We start from the raw sequence: 14,130 nt of genomic DNA on the forward strand, positions 1-14,130 counted from the left end.
GATTTTAGGCAGTCTCAGCAGTTACTTGTTTCTTTTGCTTTAAGTTCACAGGGCAAGCCTGTGTCAAAACAAACTATTTCTAGGTGGATTGGCTTTTGCATTGCATTTTGTTATTCCCATCATGGCAAAGAGGTTCCAGCTGGGATTAGGCCTCATTCCACTAGGGCTACTGCCACTTCAACAGCATTTCTAAGGGGTGGCAACTAAGGATATTCTGGAAGCAGCTACTTGGAGTTCAGTGCATACTTTCTCTAGGCATTATCACCTGCCTATATACTCTAAGACTAGAGCTGGTTTTGCCACAGCTGTTTTACAAGGCATGTTGTCAGCTCCTGCTACTTTATAATTTGCCAGCCTCCCTTACCTCTGCTTTGGGATTCTACCCAATTGTCAGGACTGCAGCAAGGAAGGCGAAGAACATAGTACAGTTTTGTACCTACCATAAATGTAGATGTTCGAGGATTCCTTGCTGCAGTCCAATCCTCCTTCCCTCTGTGTTTCAGGGTGGTTGTGTAGGTGAGTTTACATGCTTATATTTTTGTATATATTACTGTATATATTGTACATGTTTTTGGTGCAGGTTGTTTTTGGGACTTGTCTTTTTGGGTCTTCTGACATCTGGGGCAAGAAAAGACTGAGGAAATGACGTCGGTCATGCGCATTAGTACCCTGACGTACTGGCGTCAGTCTAAGGCGCCATGACGGCGACGCCTCATCTCTGGTATTCGGGCCGACTGGGACGCGGACTATACCCAATTGTCAGGACTGCAGCAAGGGAATCCTCGAACATCTACATTTATGGTAGGTACAAAACTGTACTTTTGTTTCACTTATTAATTTTAGTCCTTTGTATTTGTATCCACTACTGTTATCCGAGTTGTTTCAAAGTTAGCTCTGTATACCTACATCTGTGAACTGTACTTTACGATGTTGTTTGGGAACCACGTGGAGCATTTGTTTGCTAAGAACTTGCGGAAACGGGTTATCAACCCTGTTTCTACTCCTGCTTGGCCCTGATCCAGCCATCACGCATGGTCGCTACAATAGTTTTATCTGCTATATTATTTTTCGTACTACCAGCGGTACCTGTGCCTATGTCCTATCTTGACTTTTAGGCAATTAACCTTAATTGTAGCATATACTTTCACCGCTCTCTGTAACCACCGCATACTACTGTCCTAATAACGCTTACGAGCCATTGTTGTTTTACTTGCACCGCAATTGTATATTTTCTAAAGCTGAAGCCAATCTGTGTTTAGTGCTGCTTCTGCCAGAACAAACGGCCACAGAGGAAGCGTTTGGCTTACCGCTCTCTTCTAAGCCTGTTTTATTTGATGGTGCTGCACCTAAACTACATATACCTAGCAGGGATCATGCTTGGTAGACTCTGTTAGAACAAACAACCACAGCGGAAGCGTTCTGCTTCCCGCTCTCGCCTGGCCTGATTATTTTGGATTGTATAGCGCCTAAGGCGCCTTTTTAACTAGTTATACTTAGCAGCGGTAACCTCTCTGTATTAGCGTTACTCCTTGCTGCAGCGTTCCTTGCCTACAATCAGCCTCCACGTGGTCTCCCACAACTTCTGGCTGGCGTTCTTAGGAAACTACAGCTGTTTTAAGACCTTGTTCTAAGATTCAAGTGTCTATTACTGGTATTTTTTCCATATTGCTTCCCTTGTTTTTTGCTTTTGACAAATTTGCCTACTAGCTCTGTGCACAGATGCACACAAAGTTTGGTATTTTTTAACCAAGACACATTTAAGCTACGCTATATTTCTAGCTTGTATCCCCCCTTGGGATCCTGTTATAATTAGTTATAGATGCAAGGCTGTGAATGTTGTGTCCTGCCATTTCTTTGTAAGCTGTTGATTGCTTGTAACTCATAGTGTAGAGTTGGACCTATTTAAACAGTGTGGTAGATCTAGCTTGCTTACTTGATACCTTAACTTATAACTGATACAAGGTTGTTTTTTGGTAATCCCTAGTGTGTTTTTCTTAGCAGCCTAACTTGACCACCTAATTGCAATGTGTCTTAATAAGACTATGTACTGACCTGTTCTTTGTTTCAAGGCATATTAACTAGCTAAGTGATACATACTGCATTGACTAATTTGTTTTTTTCCCCTTCTTTTCTCTCTCTACCTATAACCCTATCAGACTGTACACCTGGGTTCCTGTCCTTCCCTTGCCAAAGAAGCCCGTGGACATCATTTTAAGCATCTTTTCCTGAATAGGATTTTACATTTTCCCTCATAAGACTGGCTTCCCAGAGTTGACCGTTTTGGAAGTATGTCCTACTCTTGTACTGCTTAACACTACTGTCCAGGGTATATTTGCTCCCCTACCAGGCTTATCAGCAGCCCCCCCCAAAGTCTATCTTTAAATCCTTTCCCCTTCCCTCCTCTCCTCGGCCTTTATCCTTGAGGAACCTCTCTCTCTACCCTGAGCTTATTTTGTCTTGGCAAACTCCCTGCTTGCTCTGTCTGTTCTCCTTCCTGCCCTTGCCACTAGGTGGCACCCTTCACACTACTGACCCTATAACCAGTTTTTTTTGGCTATTGTACTATAACTTACACTGACATTTCCAGTCCATATTCTGACCTCTGCCTTGTGCTACTTCCCTCACGCCTGACTCCTCTACTATTTCCTACCCCCCACTCACCATATAGTCTCCATAACTTTCCTACTCTAAGAGGCCACCCTTACCTGTTGTCCTGCTTCTCTCCTCTTGCCTGATTGTTTTTCTGCAACTGATCTTTCACTTGCTCTTCCCCGCTCCGTTCGCTACGCTCACTCCACTCCCCACCCTACCCCCAATTCCCACCCACCCCCAGAGGCCCTACCTTTATAGTAACTTAGACACTCCCCCAACTATCTAACCTCCTATCACATTTCTTGTACTCTTCACCTATTAATACCTTACTCCTACTCCTACAACCACACCCACTCTCCTCTATCATCACCTCACTATACTACTGATACCACTCAATCCTACTGTTACTTAACACATCCCACTAGTAACATGACTTTAAACCTGAATATTATCCTTTCATTTCTTCTCCTTAACATCCTTCTCTATTACCACACTCTTACCTCCTATGAATATCTCATACTCAGTCAACCTCCTGTATTAGCCAAACACACCACTTCTACACCTCCCCTACTTAAACAATCTCATATTAATATACTATCAACCTCCCCCTACCTTCCCCCTCTCTACCACAAAATTCACCACTTCAGACTCCTAACCTCCAAACGTTTCTACCTTATACCCTGCAAAACCTAAATATATCTCTAGTCCCACAAACACTATTACTGATACATGGTGACATCCACCCCAACCCTGGCCCCAATACTCTCATCAACCACACCCACTCCAATCTAACTACTAACTGTTCTACCTCACCTTTCTCCCCTGACTCACTCTGTATTGCTCACCTAAATATTCGTAGCATCAATAACAAAATCACACAACTCCATGCCTTAATTGATTTCTATGCCTTTGACATTCTCTGTCTCACTGAAACATGGCTCAAACCTAGTACCAAAGACAATGAATTTACTCCCCCAGGCTATAACACCTTAAGACAGGATCGTCTCAATAAAAAGGGCGGAGGAGTGGCCCTTCTATACAAATCCCACCTGCAGGTAACCTCAGTAGACACCTTGCCCCCCTCCATAACTAATGCTGAAATGCTCTGTACCAAGCTCCAAGTTAATAAAACTAAGGCTATTTACATCATATGTTCTTACATCCCTCCAGGCAACAACATCAACACACTAGAAAATATCCTAAGCTGGGTCTCCAGCAACTTTCCACAAGAAACCATAATCCTAGGGGACTTTAATATTGACTGGAACTCCTGCATATCTCCCAAACCCTCCATTCACATTAATCTCTTTAACTTTCATCAAACCATTAACTCCCCAACTAGATTACACAAATCAACCCACAAACAAACCATTCTAGATTGGATACTAATTAACAACAACCCCCTCTCCTATAAAACAGGAATACTCCCTGACAATATCAGTGACCATCTCCTGACCTTCATCTGTAAACAAAACTATAACATTACCAAGCAAGCTACCTACCATACCATACACAACAAAACAAATTTCAACCTAGCATCCTTTGAAAGTGAACTCAATGAGTATAACTGGTCAACTCTAAAATACCTCCCTATAGATGAAGCAGTAACCCATTTTAACAATACCTTTCTACAAATTCTACACCATCATGCCCCACCGCGCTTAATTAGATTAAGCTCCAAGGCTGCCCCATGGCTCTCAAAACTACTAAACAAAATATGCGAGCTAGAAATAAATTATGGACTAAATGGAGATCCACAAAAAACCCTACTGATCACCAGAATTTTAAGCACCTGAGAAACTCAACTAAAAAACTTATCTATCTGGATAAAAAGAACTATCACTTTAAATATCAACAAAACCAAAACCAAAACCCCAAACAATTTTGGTCATGTATGAACAAACTACTCCATCCAGGGAATACCAAAACCCCTACCCCAGCTAGCCTAGCTCAAAGCCAACCCAACATAATAGCCAACACTTTCAATGACTTCTTCTCTCAAACAGTCACCTCTCTGGCTAACACCATGACACCCCCCATATCCCTCCCAAAAACCACTACCCCTAACAGCACCCCCATACTAAAGTTCCATACTGTCTCCACTACCTATATACGCAAATTATTATCTAAACTCAAACCTTGCACCCCTTCAGCCGACAAACTACCAGCTGAATATCTTCAACTAGCTGCAACTGAACTTGCCTATCCAATCTCCATCTTAATAAATAGAACAATAACTGAATCCAAACTCCCCTCCTGTTGGAAAATCTCCCACATCATTCCCCTTCACAAAGGAGGTAATTCTAACGAACTCTCAAACTTTCGGCCTATTGCCCTTCTATCCCCTCTATCCAAAATAATGGAACGCTGCATACACCATCAACTCTTACAACATCTCTTGAGTAACAACTTACTTGTAGACTCACAACATGGGTTTAGGCCCTACCACAGTACATCTACTGCCCTTCTCTCCTTCACTGACACAATAAACAAACATCGCAACAACAACCTGTTCTGCTCTGCACTTTTCTTAGACCTATCGAAGGCATTTGATATGGTTAACCATCAACTTCTACTCCACACTCTAGAATCCCTGTCACTTGACCCACTAGCACTACAGTGGTTCGATTCTTACTTGACAAATCGAAAACAAGCAGTCCTATGGGACAGCCATCTATCTTCTCTACTCCCAGTTACAATAGGCGTCCCACAAGGGTCCATCTTAGGTCCCCTACTTTTCTCTATATTTATAAACAACCTACCCACTTCCCTCCCTAAATCCACCTGTATACAATATGCTGATGATTCCACTCTCATCTGCTCTGCTCCATCCCCTGCTGAACTCCACTCCTCTACCCAATTGGTTTTCACAGCAGCAGAAAAATGGTTTCAACATATCTGTCTCCTCCTTAATCCCAAAAAAAACAAACTTCTACTCTTCACCCCAACCCTTAAATCCATCCCAATCACCTTTTCCGTTGTATCCAGCAATGGCACTATCATCAAACCCGACTATTCCACAAAACTGCTAGGTGTCACCATAGACAATCAGCTTAACTTTGACTATCACATTGATTTAACTATCAAGACAGTAAATAAAAAGATAGGAGCCCTTTACAGACTTAAGCCCTTTATTACCGCCACATCCCGAGTATCACTTGCCCAAACTCACCTCATCTCCACACTACTGTATGCCTCCTCCTCCTTTATTAACATTTCTAAAGCTAACCTTCAGAAACTTAACTTAGCCTACCATAGCATTGCCAGATTTGCTACCGGCTCTCCATTCCGTACTCATCACTGTCTTAACTTAAAGAAACTCAACTGGCTAGAACTTCCAAATCTTATACTCCTGCAGCAATTAGTCCTCACTTTTAAAATTCTACATTACCCCTCCAACATACCTATACTTAACAATCTTATCACACCTTATACAAATCTCACTTCACTTCGTTCAGCCAACAAACTCCTAGTAGCTACTATAAAATCCCACAATAAAGCAGGAGACTCCTTATTTGCAAACACTATCGGATCACAATGGAACAAACTTCCCACTGGACTGACCTCACTAGCCTCATGTTACCTATTCAAAAAACAGATTAGAAATCACTTACAAAATCACTGGCTATGCCCTTGCACAAATCCTGACTGATAACTTATACACTACTTGCTCTCTCAACTAACTTGTATACTTAATTCTATCTTGCATTTACCCAAGCTTTGTTTCTCTCCCTTTCTAGTGTGCCTGTTAAAATGTAAACTCTCTTGTATGATAATTGAGCTTTCCTCCTCAACCCTCTGTAGAATATATACTTCTATTAGTCCACTCAAGCCTAGCAATACTGTACAATCTATTTGACCTTACTTTTCTTTTTGTTAGTACTTTGCTTGTGTTACTGTTTGATTGATTGTTATTGTTATTTTTTTCTTTTAATATTTTTTACTAATTGTATCTTTTTAAACTGTAAAAGTATAGTATTTTAGTGGAGCTTTTCTCCTCGGGCCTCTGCTGAAAATGGACATGTATCCAGCCAGACTAGCCCGGTTAACAAATGTAAAATAAAATAAAATAAAATAAAATAAATAAAATTAGTAGATTCATTGTACAGAGATTTAACTGGATCCAGTGATAAAGGTGATGACTTGATATAAAATACAGTTCTTAGTAAAGTTAGTAGTAGTCCTGGTACTTAAGAGAAAGGTCAGTAATGATACACATGTTTTGCTCTTTCACTGTAATAAAGTTCTTGGTGGACTGCGCCTCTTAGACAAGTGTGAAAAGCTACAGAGATCAGTATGATCTAATCTGCCTTTTTTTTTTTCATCTGTCTAGTTCCAACAAACATCCGAACATGCTTTATTTTCTTGCTCTGTGGTAGATGTATTCTCCCAACTCAATCAGAGTTTTGAGATCATTAAAAAGCTTGAATGTCCTGACCCACAGATTGTAGGACACTATATGCGCAGGTTTGCCAAGGTAAGTCCACATGATAATTTTTCTGAAAATAATTCAGCTGAATTTTTTAGGCTTTATTTCAATTAGCTATGAACTATAAATAATTAAAACAGTAAACATTATTGATTACTTAAGTTATTGATTACTGCTGTAAAGTATTACTTGCTCCAAAAATGTAATGCCTGTGAAATACAGATACTGATGTAGTTTCAGATTAACACGTTTTTTAGTATAGGATCTCAGGGAAGCATCACTGCATTTTTGTTATTTTTTAACACATAATTGTGAATGTAAGCTTGGATAAAGTCTGTAAAAAAATTAAGCACCTTGTTTTGTGTTTGTTTTAAAACAGTCCTGCCTCCCTCCAGTGACCATTAAATGAGCATAACTTATTGCTATAGTAATTGGCTGTATATTCTAATAAAACATTGTATAGAAACCAAATAGACTTTAGCCCAACTATAATTCAACTGTGTTTTAAAATTGTACAACAACCTAAAGGACATCCATTTTTATCACTTATTACTGGCCCATTCTGAAGTATGTATTGTTTATGGTGCAGAACATTTGCAGGCCTTCAAATGGTCATGAATCTAGGACAGTGACTAAAAGCGAGACAAGAATTTAGGGGCTGTAGGAGACTAGACCATTGCCTACCCAGTTCTCCTGCTCTGTGCTATTAATAATGGCACTAGACACAAATATTCAAAGTTAACATGCACAAATGGCAGCATACTAGGAACACAGTCACCATCACAGCTTCTTCTTTTTCAAAACTATCTGAAAGAGTCTGTATGCATTATGGATATTGAACAGTTTTAAATGATCAAGAGCTGTTGTACATATTCACTTTTCAAACACTTAAAGCTGTATATACTGTTATCATCACAGGGGCATTTTTCGTGAAGGTGGTTACATTAAGGGTGGCAGAATAGGTTTATCTGCTCAAAGTGTGTAAGTTCAAATTTGAAACTGGATGTGAGAAAATATTTTGTGACAGAAAAGTTGGGGATGTATGGAACTGTTAGCTGGAATGGATTGTGGAGTTTAATTTCTTTATTTATACTTATGTCCTTCTGGAAATAATGGAGGGTTTGGTTGGGATATTTGGATTGTTAGTCATAGAGAGTCAATAATTATAAAATGAGCAGACTGAAAAGATATAATGCATAACTCTGTAAACATCATATTGTTATATATTGCTGTTAATGGTTATTACACCGACTGCAAAAATTGTGATCTTTTTTAACTCAAGTTTTGTGAGAATGGCATAAGCCATACATTCTGCTATATTATGTGGTGTAAATGGAACAGTAACTTGTAGGGCTGTAAAGACTATCGCAATGACCAGTCAAGAACATACTATACTTTACAAATTTACAATGGTCTAATGCAAAGAAAACTTTACAAAAGACTATGAGACTCTTTCAGAGGAAATTAACAGCTCACTGGAGTGGTCATCCAGACTTAATGCACGATTAAAAAACATAAATCAGATGATGCCACAGAAAGCTCCTGGCACATCTACTTTGATAGAGGAGGTTTGGAAGCAGAGAACAGACATCCAACAGGCTCTTGGACAGAGTAGTGGTTGTGGTGGGGAGGCAGTAAACACCTGGCACACATCATCACTGCAAATAAGAGGGTGTGTTCAGGTTCCAGCATTATTTATAGCAACCAGTGTGGTTGCATACGAAAGTTACTTTTTCTGTGGGCTTCACAGGACATTACAGAAGCATGCATTCCTGGATGTTAGAAAATGAAGGAGAAAAGAGGAGGTCAAACCTATGTACAGGTATATATGTGCTTGGTACCACCAGAAGGAAGTATAGAGGCAGTCGAGGTCACTTGGGAAGATACTAGATTGCTGTATGTGGCAAATGTATATGTAAATACCTCCTGTATTCCTTTTGATGTAGTCAGATTTTCCATTATGTGTGACTGTAGACTTGCAAAGTATTGAAAGTCCAGGAAATAAAAATAATTTCTGTGAGATTGTATGCTTAACTAAATATTTTCAGCTGGTAGTTCTTCTGGACTAGTTGTTTTCTATATCTATCAATATATCTATGTTCATCTCTCTCTCTCTCTTTCTATGCATACATATTTGGATGTACAATTAGTGATCAAAGATCACTATGCTGATGCCCATTGTACTGACCTACTTATGTCGAAACATGGAACAGCACATATTGTGCATCCTCTGGGGATTAACCCATTGCAGGCTAAACCAACAACAGTTGTTATTGCGGGGAAGCAAGCCCCCCTACAAACCCCCACACCCCCTGCTAATTATAAATGATAATTCCAAGACTGCACAATCCCTGGGGAAAGGGAATATTCCCCTGCCTGGGTATTGTCAATCTGATGCACGTCAACCACCTGTTTGTGTTGATCAAATGGTGTCAAACAGACATTGCCAATGTGATCGTTCGATCACATATTATACAGTCATATATTTATGTATATGTTGTGAGTTTGTGCGCGCGTGTGTGTGTGTTTGTGTGTGTGTGTGTGTGTGTGTGTGTGTGTGTGTGTGTGTGTGTGTGTGTGTGTGTGTGTGTGTGTGTGTGTGCGTGTGTCTGCATATAATGTCAAATTTTTTTTGCCAGTGCTGAATTTAGTGGAAATAGAATGAGAGCAAATGGCAGTATGCTCAATATGCAATAATGCTGAACTGTGTTTGTATGTTTTTATGATGTTTTTATGTGCAATATCCAGTAATGCTGAATTGTAGGTGTGTGTATTTTTACAATGGCTTTATGTGGGGTTAGAGTTATGTGTTGTTGAGTGGGTTGGGTTTTTATGTTGAATATGTGTCATGTTTATGTATTATTAATTTTTTTAAATCATTGCTGGTGCTGTTCTGTTTGTGCTCTAGCAGTGATTCCAGTTGTAAGGCTTTTTTTTTCCTTCTTGGAGATGGTGTTTCCATGAGTTAGTTTATTTAGGTTTGGGGGATGTAAGAGTGCAGCACAGCTTGCAAAAATACTTATTTTCTGTTTGGTTGTACCTTCTGTGTGTGTGTGTGTGTGTGTGTGTGTGTGTGTGTGTGTGTGTGTTTGTTATTTTATCTTTTGTTTTACTGAGGGTTTGTTGTGCTTTGTGTGAGTGTGTGTGTGTGTGTGTGTGTGTGTGTGTGTGTGTGTGTGTCTGTATATATATATATATATATATATATATATATATATATATATATATATATATATATGTATATACAGGATTTTATGACATTTCATAGAAATAGTGTTTTCATCTAACAGCAAATCATTGAAAACATGAATCTAAAACACATTTCATTGAATTACATTTCCTAAAAAATTTCATATAGAGCAAGTACTCCTAAGAAAGAGTTTTTGTTTTATATGGGGGAGAATCCTGTGCACTCCTTGCTCCTGTTTACTTAAATAAACTAACTCCATGGTCACGAAACCACAGAGATCAGAGAAAACACCACACATGCTGAATCACTGCTGATATGCAAACACAGATTTCTAGAGATGAGGGTGCAACTTAAGGGTGGGCTTTGGCATTGTACAAGTAGTGTTTTAGGTTAATATTTATTTTATTTATTTATTTAACATTTGTTTACCAGGATAGTCCAGCTGGACCACTAGTGCCCATTTTCAGCGGAGTCCTGGGGAGAAAAGCTCCATACAGTAAGAAACTATGCTAGCTTAACATAGCATTAATAGTAGGTTACAGAGTAAAATGGAAGAGAGAGTTGAGTATCATGCTATAGGATAGCTGATAAGTATAAAGAATACAAAGTTGGAGTACAATTTATAAGTATAACAGTTTCATGGAATGACATAGGTACAATATATGTGCAAGGCATTTTCATAGTGGAGCATATTTACAATATATACAATTTATAAAGGCAACTGTAGAGCACTATACGTGTGCTGTAGAGGTTTAGGGAGGTAGGCTCCCGTGTTGGGTTAGGCTTCAGGAGGGTCCATTGCAGTTGCATAAAGGCTTGGAATAGAGGTATGATTTAAGGAGGTTTTTCAAAGTCGAGGAACAGCTCCGTAGTCTGAAGTCAGGAGGTAGGGTATTCCATGTCTTTGCAACTTCATTGGGGAAGAGGGATTCCCCATAACTGTTTTTACATGGGAAATTTGTGATCAGAGCTTTGTTACTGGATCGCAATTGTCTATTTGAGTTGTGGAAATTTAGAAGGTCAGATACGGCAGGAGATTTCTCAGGATAGTGTAGAATCTGATGAGCTAGGTTGAGTTGGTGGTATTGTAATAAGTTGGGAAATTCAAGCCAGTGTAAAGCATGTAGGGAAAGGCAGTGGTGAGAACAGGATTTTGCACTAGTTGCAAATCTGGTGATTTTGTTGTAACAGTTTGTTCAGGTCAGTTGTTTTAGGTTTGTTAGCAATGGGAATGCATAGAGTAATGTAGATAAGAGATGGGGTCTGACTATGGCAATCCTAGACATAGAGGTTAGGTACTTTTTGCTGCTATAAAGGGTCCCTGGTTTTTTGTGGACTTTAGAGATATATGTTTGTTAAATTTTAATTGTTGGTCGATCGTAAGTCCTAGTAATTTGGCCTCTGAGACTGGTGAGATGAGGGTTTTGTTGGCTGAGACTATGGAGAAGGTAATGTTACTAGACGTTGTTGGCAGGAATAGCATAAGTTGTGTTTTGTTTGGGTTTAGTATTAATTGTGCATTATTTAGACAGTTTTCTATCTCTGTGAAGGCTTCCTGTGCTTTTTGCTGGAGGAGTTGTAGATTGGGTGCTGAGCAGATCAGAGTTGTGTCATCAGTGTATTGAACTATTTCAGCTTTTGTGGTTGCTAGGTGGATTTGGGTCATAAAGATGTTAAAGAGGAGTGGACCAAGAATTAAGCCTTGGGGTACTCCAAGTATAACAGACTGAAACCGGTGAGGGGGCTGTAATCCAATGATACTAAGATCCTAAACTACACAGGCAGTGATTGTCTATATAGCCTTTTACAGTTTTCTGTGAGCTGAGATTTAGCCAAATGTGTTTTAGATGAAATTTGTTTTCAGTGATTTTTTTTTCATTCATTTCTGGTTAGATGAAAAGACTATTTTGACCAACTGACATGTAACCATACACATATATTTGTGTGTGTGTGTGTATGTGTGTGTGTGTGTGTGTGTGTGTGTGTGTGTGTGTGTGTGTGTGTGTGTGTGTGTGTGTGTGTGTGTGTGTGTGTGTGTGGATTACCTTTAAATAATCTAAATAACTAAATGCCAAATCATCCCCCCCTCGCTAACCTTAGTAATGCATGCTAACCCCACCTCTAACCCTCCCATGCCTCTTAACTTAAAAAAAGTCCTTCCTATAATACTACTACTACAAAGGACAGCTTGGACACACACACACACACACACACACACACACACACACACACACACACACACACACTAAATATATCCATAATCTAACCCTTCATTTCACTGTAAACACTCAAAATCAAGCACACATGGTTAATCTATCCCCTTACCTACCTATTACTCTAACCATAACCCACACACATTCACATGCACACACACACACACGCACGCGCGCATGCACACACGTACACATGTACATGTGTAGTAAACATCCCACTTACCTGTTTCAGCAAAGCAAATATCTCAGTAAACATCTGTTTCCTGTTGAACAAAGCAGTGGTCAACAAAACACATGGAGCCCATATATATATATATATATATATATATATATATATATATATATATATATATATAGGATCTGTACTGATCCCCGAAGGAATTTTTTATCGAAAGAAAAATGGCCAGGCATAGGTTCATAGGTTGGTACTAGGCTATCAGCCCTAGGGCCTATACAAGCCTAGCCATAACAATTCCCTGGCTGTTTCTTCCCACATTATTTACTTTCCTGGACCCATGTCTAGCAGGGCGACTGACGTAATCCCTGGGGTGAATTTCCTTTCTCCCATCCAATCGTCAAGGTTCCTCTTGAAGAGGTCCAAAGAGGCACTCTGCTTGACATGTATGGGCAATCTATTCCAGAGTCTGGGGAGTCTCTGGATCAGGAACCTATCCCTCCAGCATGTTTTGTTTATTGTGATGACAAGGTTTAGATCCCTGGAGCGTGTATCTCTGAGGGATTGGGATTTCTTTAAGTGTAGTATGTCCAACAGCTCTGGGTTTGACAGGGCCTTGTATGTTAAGCAGAGATCGTCTCTGAGTAGACGATATGCGACAGAGTATAGCTGGAGTTTTTTAAGTCGGTCAGCGTAGGGCATCTGCTTTAGGCCTGTGATTATGCGAAAATGCTTTTCGCCGAAGAAGCACTTTCGTGGAAGTATGCCCGCAGCTAGAGGGAGTTGTGGGGGAATGACTGTTGCAGAGACCGTACTACAGTCCGGATACGGGAAAACTTCCCTTCTCCTCACTGTAGTGCGATCTTGGAATGAGAATATTAAAGCAGGGGGGGTGTTGGGGGTACAGCCCCCCACATGGGGGTCACAGGGGGGCTTGCCCCCCTGCATAAACGTTAATTTACTGTTTTTTCTTTTCTTTTTAACACACTTTAGCGAAAATTCGTTTTCGGTGAAAAGCGCTTTCGCTGAAGTGTGTTCGGTGATAGTGGATTCGGACTGTTGAACTTTTGTTCAACAGTCCTAGATCCATACACACACACATATATATATATATATATATATATATATATATATATATATATATATAAACATATAAACAAAACCAATAGTACCAATTGCGCGGTCCTCTGTTCGGTGCTCGGACCAAACACATTCAATTCCAAAAACTCATCCAGCACTCGAAAAAGGGGAGACACAGGCAGCACAAGCTCCAAATGAAAGTTTTAATAAAAACACGATCCCCATGATCGTGTTCTTATTAAAACTTTCATTTGGAGCTTGTGCTGCCTGTGTCTCCCCTTTTTCGAGTGCTGGATGAGTTTTTGGAATTGTAGATATATATATATATATATATATATATATATATATATATATATATATATATATAGATATATAGATATATGGGTCCTCTATGTAATCTCGGAATACTGAAATCCCGAATTTCAGTATTCCGAAATTACATAGCCGAAAG

General features: G+C 39.6%; 1 protein-coding gene across 1 annotated transcript in view; it reads left to right on the forward strand.

Annotated features, from left to right (window-relative positions):
• Positions 1-14,130, forward strand: part of UNC13A (unc-13 homolog A) — a 5,702,976-nt gene that overhangs the window by 4,810,083 nt on the left and 878,763 nt on the right. The window contains exon 30 of the mRNA XM_044054109.1: positions 6,926-7,069. Within this exon, the coding sequence (XP_043910044.1) occupies positions 6,926-7,069 (144 nt within the window). The remainder of the gene's footprint in view (positions 1-6,925; positions 7,070-14,130) is intronic.

This window comes from Protopterus annectens, chromosome 13.part0 (genome assembly GCF_019279795.1).
Source record: "Protopterus annectens isolate FY-2018-M chromosome 13.part0, PAN1.0, whole genome shotgun sequence".
Classification (NCBI taxonomy): Eukaryota; Metazoa; Chordata; order Ceratodontiformes; family Protopteridae; genus Protopterus; species Protopterus annectens.